Genomic DNA, 23,320 nt, shown 5'->3' with positions numbered 1-23,320 from the left:
ATCCAGACTGTTAAAATGTCATGTGTTAAAAGGACATCTTGCCCAGTAGGGAATAAACAAGATTACATGCCACTAACCAAAAGGCTGTCACTTGTTAAAAACTAGTCAAATTAAACCCTTCAAGACAAGTAATTTCACTCGGCGGCCATCTTTGAAACGCCTCTCGGGCAGCTTTTTCAGTCATGCATCCTCTTTGAATGGGGAAACATCAAATTCTCCAAAGCTGTTCACTAAGTTTACGATTAAATTTAATATTTGAAATCACCAATGAAATTGTATCATAAATGCAGTTTCTTATGCTCAGATAGCGTTAAAGAAGCTTATTTCTCAGGCTGGAGTGCAATGGCAGTACTAAGCGCGTGTCTCAGAACATTGACTGTTTCTATAGATCTTTTGCACAGCAGCGCCATCTTTGATTTTTAATGGGAATGAAAGCGAGGCTGTGAGGGATAGATATACACCTCTTCAGTGGGTTATTTAATTGTTCTGCTGACGAAACACTGCAAAAATAGGCTATTTTTCCAAGAAATTTCAGTGGACAAAATACTCTAGCGGATGTCATTGAAAACACAGCCTCGCTTTTCATACCTGTCCATGGCGCTGCTCTGAATAAGGTCTGTAGCAACCGGAGCATCTAACGACAGCTGCAGTGACGTGATGACTTTACTAATCGCCGATTGGCTCTTTTATTTAGGAGGCGGGACTAATTCCGGCATATTGCGTATTGCACTTTCTCTCATTCATAGTAACACGAGTGCACAGTTTTCATGTATAAGAAGTCTTTGATGCTGACATGGACAGACTGTATGACACACTATATTATGTTTGTTCTTTCATAGGTTTGGGAAACTACCTTTACATTGAGGCCAGTCCTGAGACCCAGGGCCAGAAAGCCAGACTGTTCAGTCCCAGTGTGGATCCTGACACCGGACCTCTCTGTCTGATCTTCTCCTATCAGCTGGAGGATCAGGCAACACTCAGGGTCCTGCTGCAGAACAAACACCAAGAGGAAACCCTCCTCTGGTCCCTCCGTGGAGACCAGGAGCCCATCTGGAAAGAAGGACGGACCATCATACCTCGATCTCCAAATGAATTTCAGGTAAGCAGAATTAGACATGATAAAAAGTTGAATATCTTTTAAACGGTGATGCTTGGTAAACAGAGTTCTGTCATTACAACTCTCAGAGAGATTGATAATTAATTTGGTCTTGGTGGAATAGATCTTTTACGCTGTTGCTGCAGAGCAAGAACAGACTTGCTACTGCCAATACATTCACAGACATGCTGCTGCTGCACATATAACATACATGAAATAACCTCCGTGGCAGATCTATACAGGTGGAGCTGGGGAAGGTGGAGGGTTTCTGGAGGGCACTGCAGACTGCTAACAGCAAACAATGCCAAGTATTTGAATATTGAGCAGAAAGCTCATTGGCTGCTGATGCCACAGCAACCAATCAGCTGCACCATGTAGATAACGTGATCGCTAACAAATTGATTGACCAATCAGCCTGCGCCATCTAGAGTTTCATGACAGAACTTTGTATTTGGTCAATCTTTTCAAAAAGGACAGGGCTGTCAAGTTAGCATGCAAAAATATTAGATTAATGATGTTTAAAAGCAGTATTGTTAAATTTTGTCTTGTTTTCTCAAGATAGTCTTGTTTTTTTTATTGTAAACAAACTTATAACTTATGTTGATATAACAAAGAAAATCTGGTTTTGGTCTTGAGAAAACAAAATAATTCAAAATTTGAGATTAATTGAAGATTCTCACACATTTCACCCCAAATTCAAAAGAAAAGGAGTATTTTGTCTCTATTAACCCAAAAGTCTTTTTGTTTTAAGCCTATTTAAAGATAAATTAATTAAATTGTGGAGTATTTATACATCATAGTAATATTTGTTGTACTACTTTGTACTTAACATAAATAAGCAATATATGACAGTATATTTGTTTTGTACTTTAATTATAATTTGATTATAATGGAAATTCAAACAATTAAAAAGGATAAGTAATGTCACAATGCACAAATTCACGGCCCCAAAACATAATTTCTTATTTTCTTTCTTTTGATTGTGGGGTAAAATGTAATATCTATTGCCTAAGTGATTACTTGTTTGAAGATTAGACGCCGTTTACTCGTAAACATTTGTTTGTTTAATCTTGGTAGCCTGACAGATATCATGTTGACATTTTCTGTTTTCTATATGCTCATATTTCATCACACAGGTGGTAATCGAAGGATTTTTTGAGGGTGCCAAAGGCCACATTTGGATTGATAATATCCACATGAGTGTGAACACACCGCTGGAGGAGTGTACTCGTAAGTCTGCACCTTTCGTTTTTTTCTTCCATCATTAGTTTTATCCTTTATACTTTTGTTGTCATTTATAGCGGCAACTTAAGCCAACGGCGTGCATTATCTCTACCAGATGTTTCTCCCTGCCACGCTCTTCCTGGTTTCCTGTGAAGTCACCTTTATCTCTTCATTACAGATGGCACATATTCCAGTTCCACCATTTTCACCATAATTCGTTTAGATTCTGAAGACACTCGCTCCATAAACCTCTCCTTTTAATGTGTTCAAACCTAGCCATCAGAGCCACTATCTCAAAGAGATTCTCAAAATAGAATTTATTAACATGAAAAGAGGACACACAAAAAAAAATAGTGCGCTTCATTGTTTGCCATCAAAAGCAAAATGTAGAATCAAATCTAGGCCACAAATGCCCCTGGGCTCCGATGCTAATCTTTGTTTCATTATTTCCTTCGCGCTTCTCCTTCCATGTTTGTAAACAGAGCTTTTCAACGGAATTAGTTGATAGCCAGAGCTTTTTGAGGACGGATCTTGCACAGAAGCTTTGTGGTTTATGGTCTTAAGGATATCAGAATGTGACCATGTGCTCGTCGCTTCTCCGATTCCTGGTCCATAACTAGAAACTCTTGATTTAGTCATTTTTGGCTCGCAGCGTTGCCGCTTGGCTCGCTCTGAGGCTACGGGACTTGGTGGTTTATTTCGAATCCAAAAATTGGAAGCCTCCAGAGCTCGTGTTCCACCATGCGCCTGTTGTGATTCTTCCCAAGGCATGCTGGGAGAATTCTTATCGAGCCGTCCAGTTGGACTTGCAGTTCCCGCCAAAAAGAGATCCCCGAGCCGCCGGCCCTCACGATAGTGCCTCGTCTTTTTCTAATTGTTTTCATCTCAAGAATTCAAGCAATTCTCCTCTGTTTCTCCGTGTTCGCTCTTCAAAACAAAACCTTCACAACATGAAAACAACTTAAAACTTGAAAACACGCTCCTCTGCCAACATAATTGAGAATCAAAATGCCTTATCTGATCACTGTATGAGGATGGGACAGAGAATTTAGCTGAAGAAAAAATGCTTTTAAGGAAAAACATTTGGATTCAAGCACCTGTGTGAATCTCAAAACCTGTCTAGAACATGTCCAGGTCATATTTCATCCCAAAAATCAAGGACTGTGAAGATTTTTTTGCATTGTTACATTATTTTCATGACCGCTTGGAATATTTGTGCTTTTAAAGATTCATTAGGAACACAGCAGGACTACTTTAATGATCTAGTGAAGGAAAAGGGGGATTAAGAGTGGTGTAAAACTTGGAAATGGTGACCAGTTACTAGAATGGTTGATTTAAAAAATATAGATATCATTTTTGGGGGAAAAGTCAATCATTTACAGTATACATATTAGTATTTGTTTTTGTTTAATATGTAGGTTTTAATTAAAAAAAGAACAATACTGTACTAGATTTTATTATTATAGTAATTTATTATTATTAATTTAGCATAATGGGAATAATAATACATAGAGAATACGACAATTGGGAATAATAAACAATAGATAATGATGGTAATAATAATATGATAGAAAGTATTATTATTAATCGAGAATAATTACATTTTTTAAAACACAAAAGTAAACATCTGGACACATTAAAGTAATGAAATTAATACGCTGAATTATCATGAAAATAATGCCGCAATCCACAAAATCGTAATGGTATTGTAGGCCTGTATTTCTTTTGATTTGAGGATGAAATATTTCCTGAAAAGTCTTTTGATGTCCTCTGTGTCCTCATTTGATTTCCTCTGTGGCTTCAGATGTGGGTTATTCATCATTTTATGAAGTTCAGTGCATGTTTTCAGAGTCATCAGCCTCTGATACAGTAAGGCAGGGATGTACCCTGCCGTTAACCTTACATTACATATTAACATTTTACTCTGTTTGTCTTTCTCTTTCTCCATCTCTCCCCATCCTTCTCTCCCTCATCCAGAGCCTTTTCCCGCGTTCCCTCCGGACATGACCGGTGAGTTTAAACTCTCTGCCTCGGGTGTGAATGTTTGCACTTCCTGCTCTCTGCCCTGCTCAGCAGTTATTGTTAACAGGAAAGATATAGGGTTTGTTTTACTTCCTAGCATGTGGTATTTATGCAGTGAGTTGAGGAACCTGGGGTTGTGTCGGTTATTTGAGGTGACCAATCCGTTTCTGATATATATATATTTTTATTACCTGTTAAGGTCCCAATTGGGAAAGATGTCCAAACGTGGACTGTCAGGCTGCTGAGCCCTTGAGGCTCATGGCAGAGACCCGTTGTGCCACAATGTGACACGATTTGACATTCAAGGATACATTCCCCTAGAAATCATTGAAATTTTACCCTCATGTCGTTTCAAAACCTACTTTCTTGCATTAAATATTTCAGTCATTATTCGCCAAACATTGTCCCCTCTGTCATAGCTCTCAAATCTCATTCAGGTTGTGCCAAAATTGTAACGTTTGATGCCATTGACTCAGTACATGGCCTGTTCGTATCAGTCCTAACGTGATGGGAATCCTGTCAATCTATTTCGGAACCGTCTTTCTCCCTTCAGCCTGTTAAGCAGCTATACTAACACTTGTGCAATTTTACAGTTACGAAAAACCTGGGAAACATTTCATGGTTTAATCACTTTTAAAGAAATTGATACTATATTCAAAGTCTGTAGGAAATAAAGAAAGGGCAACTTCCTTTGAGACTCATCGGATGCCAAATGTCACTAACGGAAACCGTTTCTTATGGGATGCGAGGTGCTCTTAAATGTGCTCTGTTTAAATCTTAGTTTCGGATATGAATGCATGTGCATTTGTGTTTTATTGGAGACATTTGAACTCTAAAGTGCAGATTTATTTTATCTAGATTTCTTTTAGAATGGTTGATCCTGCGTTGACTTCATTTAGACCTTTTTTTTCATTAGCAGAGCAAAATAACTGCACACAATTGTACATGGACAGTTAAAAATAACTTTTTATAGAACTGTTGAATAAAAGCAATATCATATTAGTCGCAATCACCTGCATGCTGTAGTATTTTTTTTCTACTGTGCTTAAAGGACAAGTTCGGTATTTTACACTTAAAGCCCTGTTTACAGATCGTATCTGATGAAATAGAACGGTTAAGATAAAAATTTGGACACATGCTCCTGTCCCGAGAATTTTAGGTTTATTTCGCTTCCCCCCACCACCCCCACAATGGTTGTCTATATGCACTGGAAGATTCCGTCCTAAAAACACATTAAACTTTCGTTTACAAAGACGTGAAACTCACCGAGTGGTCAGGGGTGTTCACTGATATGTTCCATCAAAAATCGCTGAAAAAGATGCATTCCAACAGGTTTTATCGTAGTTTTTGTCCAACTCCATTGACTTAATAGGACGTGCTGTGAGACCGCAGCACCTTTACGGTATTACTCCGCCGCTTCTTCTTCTGCTTCTTCTGTGTATTCAATGAAATGCCCGTGGTTTGCTTGCAATTGGCAAAGGTGCATTATCGCCACCAACTGGGCTGGAGTGTCTATTATTCAAGCTCTCAACGGAAGAATCACGGGTGTGACGCGTTTGGCAAAATAGGTCCACAAAAGCGAAATAAACCTAAAATTCTCGGGACAGGAGCATGTGTCCAAATTTTAATCTTAACCGTTCTATTTCATCAGATACGATCTGTAAACAGGGCTTTAAGTGTAAAATACCGAACTTGTCCTTTAATTGTTTATCTGGAGCGCATTAAAGGGATAGTTCACCCAAACATGAACATTTTGTCACTCACCCTCAAGCTTTTCCAAATCTGTATGAGTTTCTTTTTCCAGTTGAACACAAAATAAGATATTTTAAAGAATTTTGGTAACTAAACAGTTGATGGTAGCCATTGACTTCCATAGTATAGGAAATCAATGGCTACTGGCAACTGTCTGGTTATCATCATTCTTTAAAATATCATCTTTTGTATTCAACACAAGAAAGAAACTCATACAGGTTTGGTGAAAACAAAATAATGACAACATTTTCATTTTTAGGTGAACTATCCCTTAAACTAGTACTTGACATAGAAAATCAAATCATCAATCGAATGATTTTTCCTAATGAAAAATCCTCATCCGTAATCACAAACGACTAGAAAAGTCATGGGAATTGTTGGAAAGGTGTGGGATCCCAGTATTTGTCAGTGAATACGGACACATAGACGTGAATTGTTCTTCCTCAAATGACTGCAGTCCAACAATGGACAGTTTGATGGGTTTTATATTTGGAGCTCTATTTCGTTTTTATTTTTGGTTTTAAAAATCCTTGCATTGGCAAGAATACCTAAACAAGCTAGCAGCATATTAGCACCTCCACTTCCTTTTGTGAAATGAGTGTCAATAAAAGACGCAGGCAGCCAAGTCGCTCTCCCTAATGAGTGTCTCAGTCATGCTCTGTGGCTGAATATAGCATAACAAGATGTCTGCCTGTGCCGGGTTCTGCTCAGATGGCAGCATTGCATCAGAGACTCAGGGAATGTCTCGGAGTCCCTGGAGAACGTATTTTTTTATTCTTTTCTCAAATGTTCGCATCTCACACTGTGCTTACTAATCCATGAGATAGACAAAGCAGAGCTGACAAGACCCTCTGCTTCGACTTGTTGTGTGATCATAATGTTGTGCTATTTTGGTGTCTTTCGTCAAGATGTACGGTTGTTTTTATTTTCAGTGTCAGAAATTGGTCAAAGCTTTTTTAAATTTAAACTCAACATGCGGCGTTTCATGTCAGCTTTAAATTCTGCTTTTTAGAGGAGTTGAGCATTCAGTAGCATTGTGGTTTGTGTGAAAATTATTGCAATTCCTCGAGTTTTACACTAGATGATTAAATGGTTGTAATTTAACTTACAAGTTGGATGTGTTTAGATGAATTCATACATCTAGCAATTATTAATAATTTTCTCTAAATATTGTAACCTTTTTAGTTTATTAACTAATTTTTTATTATTAATTTATTTAACTTTTTATTAATTAATTTATTTGTTTGTGTGTGTGTGTGTGTGTGTGTGTGTGTGTGTGTGTGTGTGCATTCATATAATTTCAATAGTTCAATTATTGATGATCAAATTTCATCAAATAAATCATTACAACATTTTTACCTACTAAAATTGAAAATATCAAAGTGGTGCTAAAGTTGCAGGTTCACTGCACTTTTCAGCCTCTCTGAATTTAATCACTAATAATACAAATTTTATTGAAATGCCAGAATTTCTTTTTGTGTGTGATTGACATAAGTTTGATGGTTAGAAACATAAATGCATGTCGTAATAATAATTTTAAACAAATTTGGAGCAAAATCAAAAAGATTACAACTGATTCCACAGAATCAGTCTTGTATGCGGTCACATCGAGTCTCTCTCAATCTCAGTTGCAATCCATTTATGATAAAGTGATGCATCACAATATATTGACGAAGTTGCCGATGCCCAGCCCTATTTACAAACTCCTGCTATAGTCAAGTATCTGTCAGCGTTCTGCAAAAACCAGAAGACGAACTGAGGGAGAACAGAATGCATGTGCCTCTGCTTGGCAAAACAGCCTCTTGTTTGAATGCAGCCCCAATGTACCCCTAAGACATAACGGTTTAGAGAACTACCAGCAGTATCTGCCCTTTGAGTAGTCCTGGAAGAGCCGCTTGTCCCAAATCCAGCATGCAAAAAATATGATTTATGGTATGGCATCCCCACTCCCCAGGACTAGAGCCTGGCGGTCTTTATTTGCAACATGCTTGGACTCTGACTCAGGTGCCTATTTGAAAGCACGTTACATAACAGCACTGCATTCACACCCATTGTTTCACTGTACACGGTGCTATGCAACCCAACTTAGACCCTGTAATAACTGTTCCTCTACTGGAAAGCGATCATTTCATGTTGATTTCGAACAGTGAAACATGGAGCATGAAGCTTCTACCCTACACGATCGTATGCCAAAACAGTCAATACAGCATCTTTCAGTAGTGTGTTTGCATTTGAACCTAGCAGTAGTGTGGCGTGTTTCACAGTTTGTATATCTCTCCACCAGGGGGAGCCCTACCTGGCAAGAGTGAGCCAACAATAGATACGCTGTCAGTACCGCCTGTTTTGCCCAACTGGTATTACATAATGGCTGGTGGAGGAGCCATCTTGTTCCTGATTATTGTCATTGTCATGGCCGTTAGCTGTCGCCATCTTACGGCCAGGAGGAATCAACCCACAATGGCCTACTACAGCCCCCACAGTGTACATCACCCAAACGGCGGCGTGCACAGGTCTGGGGTGACACCCAAATTGACTGTATGGGTTGAGAAGGGCGATGGGAATTCCTACTGGTGAGAGACCTGGACTAAAGGTTTAGAGGTTTGCCTGCAAATGCTGACTTCATGAGGGAAGTCCTTGATGAAGCAGATCTCGGACTGAAGAGTTGGAGGAGAATGCTTAAAGAACGCTCCCAGATGCTTGGATTCGGATGCATCCAGATGAACCCAACACTTCGATTTTTCTGTTTCCTCATTCTCTTCGTGTTCTTTTCTTCCTTGGATACTAACGACCCTGTCTTACTGGTGTGATCAGCTTGTTTACCACATCTAGCCAGCTCATACTCATCTGGAGGGACCTTCTCCAGGAGTGAATCTGTATCCAGCCTCATGATGGATGCCGAGCCAAGAGGACGTGTTATCCAATGACCTTAATCACTGATCCTGGACTGACTTTGATCCAGTGTGCTGTACTTATGTTAAATCAATGTGGTCAGAACATTGGGGAGTTAAGAGCTGTTGTGGACATGCTGTCTGACACAATGTTTGCACTTTGACTAGTCCCTGAGATTGATCACGAGCACCTCTTTACCTTATTATAGCAGAACAAGGGAAACAGACCTTTGGTGAAAGAGAGAACACAAGGCGTTCAGATAAATTAAAGCATACAGGAGGGATCTCCAATACTGAGAATGTGCTTCTTAGCACTTTTTGAATACAACGCAAGCATGATTTAATTAGTAATAAGGGAAGGTGAAGTATTGCATAAAAGGTTTCTGCATGTAAACAACTTGAGTTAAGACTAAAAAATGGAGAGCCCACCTAAGCTGTCATGATGAACATTGCCTTTAAAGTCAACATGAAATCAAAACTGAGTTTCTTAATCAATGTTCTTGGTCTTATTGTGAGTGATTGAGCATTGCGCATTATTTCAACAAGAAAAATGTTTGTGTAATGAGTTTCCTTTTCCGCTGACGTCGCTTAGATTGTGCCAATTATTGATAAACCTTATTGGTTAACCTGTTTTAAGCTGCTTTTGTAGGTAATGCAGCCTTTCTAAAACATTGTCAATATTTAACACAGTAGATTAATGCCGGTTTTCAATAACATAATAAAGACTGCTTTTAAACAATGATAGATTTAAAAAAGTAGGTTCTGCTCCACAATCCACTGAAGGCCTTTTCCAATCAATTCTTGATGAATACAATTTCTTCCCGTCTTACAGTTTTTCCCATTTTAATTGGAAATGCATCATTACAGAAGTAAAACAGATTGCGGGCGTTCTTTCATGTTGACTTTAAACATTTCATTAGGCATGGTTTCATATCAATGATGTGCTAAACTTAAGTGAATTGATGGCGCCACCTTTGAGTTAAGAGAAGGGGGATTGTGTAAGGGAGTCTTCATGTTTTGTGTTCACTTCTGTGTTCTCTGTGGCAGTATCTAGGTTATTCCTTTGTATCTCACATTTCTCACATTTTTCCCAAAAGATCCCTCAAAACTGCGTTGGCGTGTGTTATTCTGAGCAAACGCTTGCTGGTGTGGAGGCTCCAAAAACAAGTCCCGTAAACAAAGACAGCTGTTTCCTTTCTCCGTTTCCATGCGATGAGGAAGCACTGAGCGCTGGGGTGGGAGAAAACTTTGTGCAGATATCAACACCTGGTAGCAATTTTGGTTCACTGAAGCATCATGAAGCTTCGAGAATGATTAGCAGTGAATGGTGTCCAAGACTGCCATGTGCTTTTTCATAGCCATGTTGAATCACTTATTGAATTGAGTTGTCATTCAGTTTTATAGGTTAAATGAATCAGTTCTGTATTAGGACAGGGTGAGCATCACAAACAAACTGTGGACGTACCATTTGATTACCATGTGTATTTGCCATAGTATTGAAATGGTACTCCATGGTATTACAAATGTTCAAAGCAGTAACTATGTAATATTTTTTTTAAAGGAATAGGTCACCCCCAAAATGAAAAGTCACTGTCATGTTATTTCAGACTTAACTTTCTTTTATGAGCTTCTTTTTTTCTGTGAAACACAAAATGAAAACGTTCACACTGCCCCTTTCTGTGAACATTACACACACAAAAACTCGCCATATAATCTTAAAAGTAGTTTGAATGACTAGAAGTCTTTTGAAGCCATACGATGGCTCACATGAGCAAAAATAATGCAAATATTTGCTATACAAGTTTGACAACAATAACAGCAAACGACAATGGTTTTCCAATGTCATTATCAGAATTTTCTGTTATTTTTTGACAGCGTTCATCCCCTTTTGCGCTTTTATTTTATTGAGAAACACAGTGTTGACATTTTTCATCTACTTTTGTCTTTCACATTTGAAAGAAAGTCATAAACGTTTGGAACGACATGAGGGTGAGTGAATGATGACAGAATTTTCATTTTCATTTGAACTATACCTTTAAGAACATTCAGCAGATCTAATATCAGGGGTCAAAGTATTTCAATATAGGACATATAGAGCTGTTCAAAATGGAAATAAAAAGATAAATCCTCCATGCTCCTCAGGGCCTTTTTAATGCCATTTCGTGAGGTGGTAAGAGATGTTTTGGCACCGTCAAGCAATGTGCTTTTAAAGCAGCCACTTTATCGCTCTTTTCTTCCCTAAACTGTGTCCCCAACTTCTTTCTTCACTCTTAATATTTTTTAATTAGTTAATGGACCAGATAGCATTTATTAAAGCTGCTATAGGCGTTCCGGCCCCCGCCCTGTGCCTCTCGTCGATTCGGGAAACCACATTAATGAGTGCGAGCGTTCTCTTGAGAACACCGTCTACATGTCACCCAGCGAGGCGTCATGCCAAACAGCCATTCTTCTCGGGCTCTTAAATGCATCACGTATACTGAACCGAGAAGCTTCTAATTAAGCAGAACAGTCTTTCTCAAAAGCGGAGGATTGCGGTTGATGCTCACACCCCTGCATAATGTCTCCTCGGGTTCGAATGACTCACTCTAGTTTTAGACACGAGCATCTCAGGGGTTGTCGAGCAGTCAACAGCGTTCTCCTCCTCGGACGTGGGGAATTGGGCAGAATAGATCGCTCACAATGGATCCAGTCGGGCTACCGCCTTCACATCCGTGGAGTGCGAGCTCTCACATTGATTTCTTTGCTTTTAGACACAGCAGGCTCCGACTGGGACATTTTTGGAACAAAGCAACGCTGATCCATAAAGCCATTTGAAAGTTATGGGCCTTTTATTGCACCGCAAAGCTTACTTAGGTGGTGGTGGTGATGCTTCTGATACAGACTATGAATTTAATCATGATGAGGATGATGATGATAATGCACTTTGCTTTATGAAAGTACCTTCTAACTGTGGTCAGCCTATACCTCAACTTTGAAATTAGTAAATTGTTTAAAAATGCGAATGTGAACAAAATATTTTTGCTTGATGGATTTGTGTCTTGAAAACCTGCTTTTAAAATGTGACAATAAAATCTTATTTTTCTAATCGTCACTTCTTTTTCTATATCCATTTATATCAGTGCAGTAATAGACATTGACCTATTTTTGCTGCTATATTTGTGTGTCCCCTTAATGTACAAATGCTGGTGGTGTGCTTCAATTAGTAATTATGTAGGTCACATGATGCTATTTTCTGGACTCTGTAATTATGTTACAAATCTTTCGCATCTTTAATAATTTATTGCTTTGCCTCAAGTCTCAAAATATACTCCGTCAATCCAAGACTCACGACTCTTGTACGCAAGTTTGTGAACGTGAATTGTGTAAATTAGTAAGTAAATTAGCAGGTTTGTTGAAGTCAGTTACTGTAAATCTGAATTCTGAATAATCAAATGTTGTTATTATTATGTCTCGCACAGATATTTGAAGAATGCACGCCAAGTATGTTGTACGCAAACATGTGCATGAGTTGTGCAATGAGTTAATGTATGCATACTTGCATAGAGTATGTTTCTGGCCCAACATTTATAGCTAGTTTGCAAATTAATAATAAGTAATATTCCTTTGAGCACAAGACACATGTCATTTTGTATATTTCAATACAGTGTCTTCGCTTCTATTCACAGTTAAAAAGCCAACGGTTGGAAATGGGCGTCTCTTTAACGGGAAGGACCACATAAATGCAGGTTAGTTCCCATGATACATACATTACAATATACTGCTTCCTGGCAGGCTATAGATTTTAAACAGGTTTCAAAGAGCAGGAACCAGAAGTGATGAGAATCTATTGGGTTTTTTTCTCTCTCAAGGTTTTAAGATTATAAAGCCAAAACAAATACTGATGGTTTGGACACATTTAAAGTGAAGATGAAATCTTCTGAAACCTAATTATTACTTCAATAATGCATGTTTTTGTGGTCTTATTGTGAATGATCTGTCAGTATGTGTTATTTTGAATATTTAAAAAAATATTTGTAGCAATTCTTAATCTTTTTTTCCTCTTCGAAATCCTTTTTTATTTATTTTTTATACATCACATTATGTAGTTAATTGGGTTTTTAAAGCTGCTTCCCATTCCGTCATTTTTCGGCACACACTGCGGAACTCCACAGCGATTTTGTGCATATGGTTGTATGGGTAGAGCTGACATGTTTGTGTGGGTATGTACGTGTTTGTTCACACTCATATCACCCTCACCCCGCATTTCTGCACAAAAACAAAAAATGTCTCCGGTTATCAGACTTTCCGCCCTCCTCCTTCCTGCTATCGCACAGTTGGAATCCATCTAACTCATAAAGATGTCTTTGTTTTGGCCCTTAAATAAATAAATAAAAAGACAAGGATGAGTTAATTACCCAACCGAAATCTGTTCATCCTTACAGAGTGTCAACCCCCTCCGTCTGTCTTTCTTTCACTCTCCCTGACTTCCTTTATCGATGTATTCCATCTTTTTCTCATTTTCCCTTCTACTCTAATACAACGTAATGAAGTCCGTGTTTAGCTTACGCTCTACACAAGCTGTCAGTCACCTCGGAACCCATTTGTTGGGACTAAAAGGGCAAAGGGAAATTTGCTTTAACAAAATGCAACAGATATCAGTCAATGTGCAAAAGCGGCTCAGCTGGTGTGAGTTTTGGCATCGGCTCGCTGTCAAAAGCAGCCTAATTAAGCCGAATGCAACCGCTAGCAAGCGCAGGGTGCCACAAAAGAGTTTACGGCTTAGTTTTGTCAGCTGAAAACAGCCATGCCGACACCGTTCCCCCTCAGACCAGACCATTAGTTTGTTATACTGTATGTGTCATCCTCCATAGGATAATATGCAGGAAAACAAACACAAACTTCTGTTTAGCCTCCAAAGGCTGCAATGTTGAACAAAACATGCCTACAAATACATGCTATAGATGTAATACCACTGATTTCTATATTAATTTACCAAGGTATATGCAATACCATGGTATGCTTTGAAGTACTTTGGAGTACCATGGTATTTACTCAAATAGTTCAAAGAATACTGTACCACAAAAGCATGGCAATACCATTCGGTATTTTAAACATATGCCATGCTAGTTCTGTGGTATATTTGAAAGTATCATGTTTTGCAACAAAAAAAATCATCATATATAAATTTAAGTTCCATGGTTTTACCATCTTATGCCATTTCTTTACCATGGTACTATGACAGTGTACAATCTGACAGCCTATATTTTTAGGGGGAGATTAAACTCTTTTAAAGAACATGGTAATGCCATGGTACTTTTTTTACTTATAAAAGTGGTTTTCGGACATGGTACTACTGTGATATTTTGGACATGTGCTATGGTAGTACCATGGTATTCTTGAAAATACCGCGGTTCACCATATAAAAACCATGGTACATGAATTTCACTCCTTTTTTGTAAGGGTACCATCTGATAGCATCACTATTTTTAGGGGGAGATGACACTCCTTTAACGTAAACCATCGTATAACCATGGTATCATGTTCAGAAACAAAAGTTTATGTGCATGATTTTTGTTATAAACATCCTCTCAATGTGTTCTCCCTTCCTCATGTTGTTGTAGGTTTCCAGTTTCCAGAGTGGAGCACAGCCGAAACGCCATCAGAGCCTCCCGTGACACGTGTGGTCGATAAGGACAACGCATGGCTGTACTCCCTGGACCCCATTCTCCTGACCATCATCGTCATGAGCTCTCTGGGTGTTCTCCTAGGTGCCGTGTGCGCCGGTCTCCTCCTTTACTGCACCTGCTCGTATGGCGGCTTGACATCACGCTCGTCCACCACCTTGGAGAACTACAACTTTGAGCTGTACGACGGGATTAAGCACAAAGTGAAGCTCAACCAACAGCGCTGCTGCTCTGAGGCTTGAGGAGAACAGATGGGAAGATATCAAGTATCCTAAAATGACCTCAAAGTAACCCAATTTGACTCTTTGAAGAGACGAGCCTCATCTCTTAGTATTCCTGGAATGCATGTCCATCTCAGCTGGAGAGCTCCTAGAATGAACTTCTCCTGGAGCTTATTTTCCAAGCAGTGCTTACTCAGCTCTAACCCTGCAGCCAAGGACTTCTTCGTCTTTCACTGGATTACATAAAAAATAGAGCATTTGGTGCCACAAGAGTGATACCCTTTCCATGGCTCAGCCTCAAAATAAATGTTGATACATATCAATGTTCTGCTATTCCAAAAAGATGAGAGTATATCAGCTTAGATTTCTAAGAGGTCTAGTTTTTAAAATGGGAGACCTGAGGCTGGACTTTCAAGCCACAAGCTTCTGTCCTCCATCATTCCCAAAAGTAAATTTTGTGGCCTAGGATGTGGTGCATTGTTTTTAAAGGCTTTGATGGATTGGTTTAATGTTGCTTTATTGTTTTTTCGTACAGAGAAGTTCAGTAGCCCAGGGTGATTATAAGTCATCATTATTGTGTGTTTACAACCCATTGCTTTCGGCCCACCATTTTGTTTCTCTTGTCAATCTGACAGTTTGGAAATGGAAAAGTAAGACAGATTAAGGAGCGAATGGTTCGTAGATTTAGTTTTAGGCACTGTGTGTTTGGTGAATTGTGTTCTGGAAAAAGAGTCACCACACTTGTTTGAAACGACTAAGGATTTTGTCAGTGCAACCTATGGATTGCTGTAACTGGGAGACAAATACTGCAAAGCTAATGTGTGAGCTTTGAGCTAGCAAACAGGCATTAAATAATGTGAAATAATGGTTGAAAGGCGGACACTTAAGGGATGGGTTTGAAATACAATTTCTCTCATTTTTACTCTGGGCCTTCAAGAATGCTACAGTTATTGGCTCAAGGATGTTTGTAAAAGAAAAGTTCATTTTCAAAAATAGACTAAAATCTACACTGGTTTGCTGTGCCAGTCATGTACAGTATATCTTGGCTCTTGGGTCAAACAGATATTTTTTACACATCAACATTTTAAATAGAGTTAAAGTAGTTTAGATTTGGATCAATTTGAAGCAACAAAAAAAAGTGTATACATAAATATTTAATATATTTTTTTCAAATCCCTTTTGAGTGGCCAAGATGAGTCTTATAAAGCCTGTCAGTGGTGAAAAACATGAATTAAGCTAAATAATTATTAAGCAGTTATTCTTTTAGGTTATTCTCAGACCGGTTAGGACCTAACACAGAGCCTTGAGGAACACCAATACTTTCAAATGTACATCATACAGCACTTTCCTTTGTTTCATTCTCAATTTAATTTTATCCCTCTTTTACTCTGTTTTATGTTTCCATGCTAAGGCTTTATGTTAACAGGAGACAGGTTTGGTTGTAAATCTGCTCCCCTGTGGTTTTCAAAGACTGGGAAAAGGTGGAACACAGATGTCGTAAATCTTTACCTACTTGCTCAGATGGGATTCTTCACCCTCTAAAACTAATTGTTGGAGTTGGTGAAAGTAAATGCACCCAAAGCACATTACACCTCTGCAGAATAAGACACGTTATGAGAGTCTGGGATATGGAGTTTTGAGACACTGATAGGCGATAGCCTAGATGTTTTCTACTGAACCCTGCTTGATCCATGTACTCCTTATATTCTTGAAGACTCTTGCTACTGGACCCCTGGACTTTTGCAAGTGCCTTGGAGCTAGTCTGTTCCAGCCTCGGCTCTGGACCTGAAAAAGACTGCTTTGGAGCTTTTGTCTGTCTTAAACACTCAAAATACTTGAGAATCACAGCACTGGGTGTAATTCCAGTCTCTCTTTGGACACTTTGTACAGAAATTGTGCTTTTTATGATGATGATTATTGTTATTATGATTATTTAATAAAGGATGGTTAACATAGTGGGTTGATGTGCTGTTGAATACTGGATCCAAGAGGGACATTCCAAGGTGACTGAGTTTGGTGTTTTACAGTGCGTCGTGAGTTTCTACGTTACAAGAGCAAGGGATAATGGGATTGTTAAATGATTAGAAGAGACATTGCTCAACACACTCACACACATGCAATTGATGCTACAAATATCAGACCATAACATACCTTCACTGACAACAAAAGAAGTTCACCAATAGAACCTTTGACTCCAATAAACATCATCAACACATTAAATCCCAAATACACACAAACTCCCTCACTCATTCTCTCTTTCCAGCTATGTCTGCCACAGTTTCTCTCATCTCCCCATGGGCTCCCATTAGCACGGACCTTCAGTCGCCTTCATTTAGGGGCTCACAACATCAAAGCTTTGAAGTGCCTTACTGTTCCACCCCCTAAAGTTCCCTTCATCCCTCCACCTCATCCAACCACCCAGTTGCATCCATTTAACTATTTCTCAGCTTCCTCTCTGCTCCATAGTGTGCCTGCCTTTGCCTTTACCACTGTGGCTGTTTTACTGACTAATGATGTGTGCAGTAAGATCTAGTAAGGTCAATCGAATCAGCCGAGATCCCAAGAAAATCAAAGACATTATTATGGCAGACAAATAAAATATTGAATAGGTCTTAAAAAATCATCATCAAATATAAACCCATAACTGCCATACAGTCCACAGCCATCCATTTTGTCATAAGAACCATGTCAAAACAGCATGTAAAGTAAAAAAATAAAATAAAATACTTGTACCATTCTTTCATCTTAAACGACTAAAATTACACTAAATTAATGTTTAATTCACAGTTGCAGTAGAAATGTAGGACATAGACATAGAAACTTTTGCAGAGTCCAAGAAAAGAGGGGTCGCCAGAATGAACATATGGACATCATCAGATTCTGGACATGGACTGTACAATTCAAATACTGTACAGTCAAGCTTTGACCATGGATGTAGATCTTGAGAAAAATCATTTACCCTTCTCACGCTTCTTAACTGCACTCGAGATCAGAATTCTGACCAGTCATTTCAAACACAGTATCTAAAAGGCATTTTAAAGACATAAATCAACGTTTTTCTTGACTGGAGTAGTAATTTCCAGATATTTCAAAATGTTCTATTGGCTGATTCTTGATTAATGAAGTTCTGTCTATTAACTCAACACAAGGCATCTGGATGTGTGGCTTTGATCGGCAGGCTAGACTGAGCGATGGAGAACCAGGAAATTGCTCCTTTGGAGCCCGGCCGTCGGGCTCTGCCTTTCCACCCAAATTATTCTAAACTTTTGTTTCGTAAATGTTGTTTTTCCTCCCTGTCAGATTGAAATCTAATTCTCCACTGGGGCCTTGCTGGTGAAGATCAGAGAGCTTTCCCTCTTTCTCAGTAAGCCGGACTTTCCATCAAAGCTCAGCCTTGCACGCTTGAAGCTTATAGGTGATCAGCTTTTGAAGGGGCCGCACTAAGAAATACAAAGAGCGCGGGGCTAATTCATCTCTAGAGAGAAGAACCTGACAAATGATGGAGAACTAGAGGCACGCAACTGTACTCCTCCATTCCCAGATGCTTTTTGAATCTAATGTCAGTTCTGATGTAAAGGGTTTTGGGCATCTGAACGTCTCTGTTGAGGAAGAGCTTTTCATGTTGCAGATTCTTCATTTACTTTAAGTATTTTAGCAGATGCTGTTTCTTAGCTAGGTCACTTACAAGACCTCCTCAGCTTGGCTAAACCTGGTTTTGCACACCAGAACAGATACAGAAAAATGTAAGATCAATAGTTCATGGTTTCTATCTTTTAAAAAAACTGCATATTGTGCCATTGAGAGTCAATAACAACACAACATGCTCTACTGGTACTTTTCACACCAACACATATTACTCGGAGCTGTCCTTGTACATCCAACGGACTGAACTGTTTCCAAGTATCTGAGGTCTTAGGAAAAATATCTAAATGTGCAAAATTCATTAGACTCCATGACCTTCTTCAACTCTCATTGCAAGCATTAGGTGAATCAATATAGCTTGATATGATTTTGCCAGATCAATAGGGTTTTAGGGGTAGTTAATGGTTTGGTATAAATGTATTGGGAAAAATTACAATAAAAAAATCAAGATGGTGGACAAAACAAGAAAAAATGTTGATTAAAAATGGACATAAAAATGGATGCAATAAAAGGATTCATAAAATAGTTAAAATAGTTAAATAATTAAAAACAATATTTTACCCCAAAATTAAGTGTGCTATTAATATTTAGATTTCTTTAAAAAAAAAAATTATAATTAAAATAAAATAAAATTGTATGCATGTATACACTATGCATATTTTTACAAGCTCAGAAAAAAAAAATCCAAGATAGTGGACAATACAAGAAAAATGCTGGTTATATACTTAAAGCTGCAGTCCGTAATTGTTCCTCTTTGTCGCCATCTCTGTTTGAAATCTGCAATTGCAGTTATTCGCGGAATTATCAACTTTACGTGAGCTGTGTCTCGGCATGGTTTTGAGGAGAATGTGGCTGTCAGTCATCGCGTCAGTGTGGATACTGTCATTTGCAATCACAGATTCTACTTTTTGGAAGTATGACCAACATAAGAATTTTCACCGGAAAATGTCTTCTGAACAAGTAACCTAAGTAACATCCACTTTTGTTCTGACCAACTAAGGGGAAAAAGCATTGCAGTAAATCGCGCTGATTAAATCTAAAGATCGCTTGTCATATTACGCCAAACCGTGCAAATTATACTTTGTTCTCAAATTGTTAATGTAAACAACATCAGCATTGCGTGACTACATTTAATGCCTTTCCGATATTTATCCTTGTTTTCACATGGGCCCGGTTGCAGTCTCTTTTTTTCTGTAGCCTCTCCGAAGTCCGAAGTCTATGGCGTTTTACAACGGGTGAATCTGTAGTTGTCACTGGTGATTGTCGTTTGAACCTTTCTGGATCCGCCATCAAATTGATAAGTTTAATTATATCAAGTGCAGTGACAAAAGGCAATAAATCTCCACCTCCCGCTCCAGCATCCTCACACTCTTAGCTTACTAGCCAAGACTCCTTCATTATGTGTACAGATGTGACGTAATGACGCAAAGACATGCTCGAATATCCCGCGGAAATCCACCAGTACCACTGGAATTAAAAACATTATTACAAGCTTACCGTTTTGAATCGAGCTACGGCAAGCAGAGAGTTTTGAACACTGGCTGGTTATGTACTTGGTCAAAATTTTATTTTGGATAATTTTTAACCCCAAAAAGTTACGGACTGCGGCTTCAAAATTCATGCAATAAAAAGTATTCATAAAATAGCTTTAAATAATAGCTCTAAAAAACTGAATATTGTACCACAAATGTATGTGTGCTATATATATTGTCACAGTTATGTTCAGTTTATTTAAGTTTTCATGGACTTTTAGTTTGTAATCACTAGTATCCTGTTTTCCTTTGTACATTTTCCCGCCACTCCTTGGTTATTATGGTTTCCGTCATTGTGAGTTGGTTGGTTTCAGTTGTGTTTGATTAATTACCTTGTTTCGTCAGTCTATTTTAGTTGTATCCTTGCCTGCACTCATTGTCTGGTTACATCTAATGTTTAGTGTGTGTTGATCCTGCCTGTTTTATATACAGTATATATATTTATTTTTTTATGCGTGATATACATATTTTGACAAGCTCAGAAAATAATATTTGAAAAAAAATTAAGATGGTGGACAAAACAAGAGAAATGTTGACATTATATATTCATGTAATACTGAAAGATAGATATGGGCCAGAAGGCGCCTCCTAGCGGTCTAACCCTAACCCTACCCCAGACCTAAACCTACCCATAACCGAACAAAGCTCTGTGCGTGTCATATTGACGCTAAAGGGTGCCATGTGCGTTGGATGTAGACGAAATGTCAAAAGCGTCAGTATATGACGCCCTAGGATGAGAATGCGTTGAAATGTTTCCATAAAATAGCTTTAATTGAATTGAATTTTTTTTTTTTATCTGCTATGTATAATTATTATTTTTATGGTTATTTTTTTTATTATGTGTGCAATGAATCTTTTTGATTATTATAATGTATTTATTATTATTTTAGCCACACCTTTCAATGAGGTTTCATTTGTTAATATTAGTAAACTACATTAGTTGACATGAACTAACAGTGAAAAATACTTTTAAAGCATTTATTCATCTTAATTTCTACATTTACTAATACATTTAAAAACATTAGTTAATGAACCGTGAATTAACATTAACAAATAATGAACAATTGTATTTTTTGTATTTGTGTTGCTTTATATGTAGGCAGCAGGCAACAAGGCAGCTCACTGTGTTTTGGAAGAAAGCGAATATGTTGATCCAAAAACATGTACTACTAATTAAAGGTGCTCTAAGCGATGTTGGATGACGTCACTTCTTATTGACGTTTGAAGTATTGTCAAACAAAACGGAGGCTAGCTCGACCCTCCCTCCTCCTCATCCCGTCCCCTCCCCCTCCCTTCCGTGCTTCCTGAAACAGGCTTTTCCCATTTAAATTCTGGATTTCGCGCGTTCCTTCTCCTTTTCCCTCTTCTTTGCTATTTGTTCATCGGAACATCGTCTCTTTGGTCGTGTGTCGGCCATATCAAAATTCAAAAGAATATAATTCTAACGTAAGTCGTTGTCGTTGACACCCCCCTTCATGTGCACGCACACTAACCCCCCCAACCCCCACCCCCAAATCATTCTTGTCGGTTATTGGCTGGAACACTGTTTGTTATGTATCGTGGTCCAGGCTGGGCCAGTTTGTTTTTGTTGCCGTTTGTGGAGCCTGGGCTGTCTACAGAGACCGTTTTTTTTTTTTTACAGTGTGTTCAGGGTGACAGCTAGCGGATAATGAGGAGATGTTTGCTGTATGTGACGAAAAAAATTCAGCCTAAAAAACGCGTGACATCGCTTAGAGCACCTTTCAAAGGTACCTCCATTAAGCACAAAACACCATCTTTATTTACCAATACATTGCAGATGAAGGACTAAGCCTATATTGTCTGTCAAATAGTATAGATTCATTTTCCACATCCTTCTCCCTGTCTCAAGCTCTGGTGGGGCCTTTGGCTCACACAGCAGATTGTGGGACGTCCTCCCAGAGAAGCAGCTCTCCAGCAGTTGAAAGCTCTTATCTGGGTCAGTCGAGGGGTAAGCGGGATCTGTGTTTCCACTGGAGCTGGTGACAGCATTGCTTCAGACCTCCTGCTCTCCTGTATCTTCAGTATCTGCTGTGCAGGAAATCAGCTCTGGGTGGAGATAAGCAGAGGAACTGGATTAGAGAATTGGCTACACTGTAAAAAATTCAACCGTGATTTTTACGGTAAAAAAACGACAGCTGTGGTTGCCAGTACTTTACCGTAAAAAATTCGGTAGCAACGTTATTGGTTTTACAGACTTAACTTAAAATTTACAGTAATAAACCGTAATTCATTATCTGATATAATGTGAATTTAACGTCCTATTGAAGTTTTAATATCTGTTTTGTACCATTGTAATACACTGATAACCAACAATCACAGCAGTGATGAGAGTCACATGATCAATCAAAGCTCATCACAAGCAGCTCTTCCACAAGAAATGTAATACTAATATAATAGAAGCTGTCATTAACACAAACATTAAACACCATCATGGTAACACACATGAAATATAAAAAATGCAATAAACATTAATTTAACAACATTAAATGTAACATAAAACCCTAATGTACATAACTGATTAGAACAAACAAAGAAAACTATGAAGAAACATAGTTATTTATTTTAACAAAAATAGATCAAATGTGAAGTGTCACGCAGGGAATTGTGGGAATGTAAATTTACGGTTTTTCACTGTAAAGTATACAATGAGTTGTTCTTTTTCACTTTCAAAAACTGTAAATTTAATGTACCATTAGATCTATCACAGTTATTTACCGTATATAGTACGGAAACTTTCTGTTAACCAATTAACAGTTTTTCACTGTAGCATTTTTACAGTATTTTAAGTTAAAATCACGATAATTTTTTACAGTGTAGTCAACAAAAACGAAATGAGGTCAAAACTGGTTTTATCAACAGTTTATTGTGGATTGAAAATCATGTAAAATTGTCTGTACTATAAAATAGTACCAAACTGTGCTATTGTAGCACCATATGGTGTGTTTCTCTTTGCAATAAAATGTATGTGCTTTTCAACTTTTTTGAAGTGAAATGAAAATAAGAACATGAAAATGCTGTGTTTTATAAAGAATATTTATACTTCCTCCGGCTAAGCATTTTAATCATGGCTGTAAATAGAATGGCCATTGTTAAAGTTAAAGTGAACTTATCATACTGTGCTTCACAATAGCTGTAGCTATACATAGTTTCACTTGCTCTGCAGACTCTTTAAATACAGTAGTAGACTGGAACAGATGTTAGAAGAATTACATGAAAATGTGTTACAGCTTTGAATGATGTGTCAATTGAAAAAAGTAAG

The 23,320-nt window shown here is 38.2% G+C and overlaps 1 protein-coding gene across 4 annotated transcripts in view; it reads left to right on the top strand.

Moving 5' to 3' along the window:
* The window catches only part of nrp2a (neuropilin 2a), a 71,672-nt gene extending 54,851 nt beyond the window's left edge, over positions 1–16,821 (top strand). The window contains exons 13-17 of one of the 4 annotated variants that reach the window (XM_082163784.1): positions 840–1,099; positions 2,233–2,326; positions 4,298–4,330; positions 12,648–12,707; positions 14,583–16,821. In XM_082163784.1, coding sequence (XP_082019910.1) covers positions 840–1,099; positions 2,233–2,326; positions 4,298–4,330; positions 12,648–12,707; positions 14,583–14,887 — 752 coding nt within the window. In that variant the 3' untranslated portion in view covers positions 14,888–16,821. The other 3 variants (XM_082163783.1, XM_082163785.1, XR_014204321.1) reach the window with 3 other exon arrangements.
* Positions 16,822–23,320: the final 6,499 nt, after the last annotated feature.

Source organism: Leuciscus leuciscus, assembly GCF_965113295.1.
Source record: "Leuciscus leuciscus genome assembly, chromosome: 3".
In the NCBI taxonomy this organism is placed as follows: domain Eukaryota; kingdom Metazoa; phylum Chordata; class Actinopteri; order Cypriniformes; family Leuciscidae; genus Leuciscus; species Leuciscus leuciscus.
The sequence above is the reverse complement of the archived record's forward strand: the minus strand, read 5'-3'. Positions and strand labels throughout refer to the sequence as shown.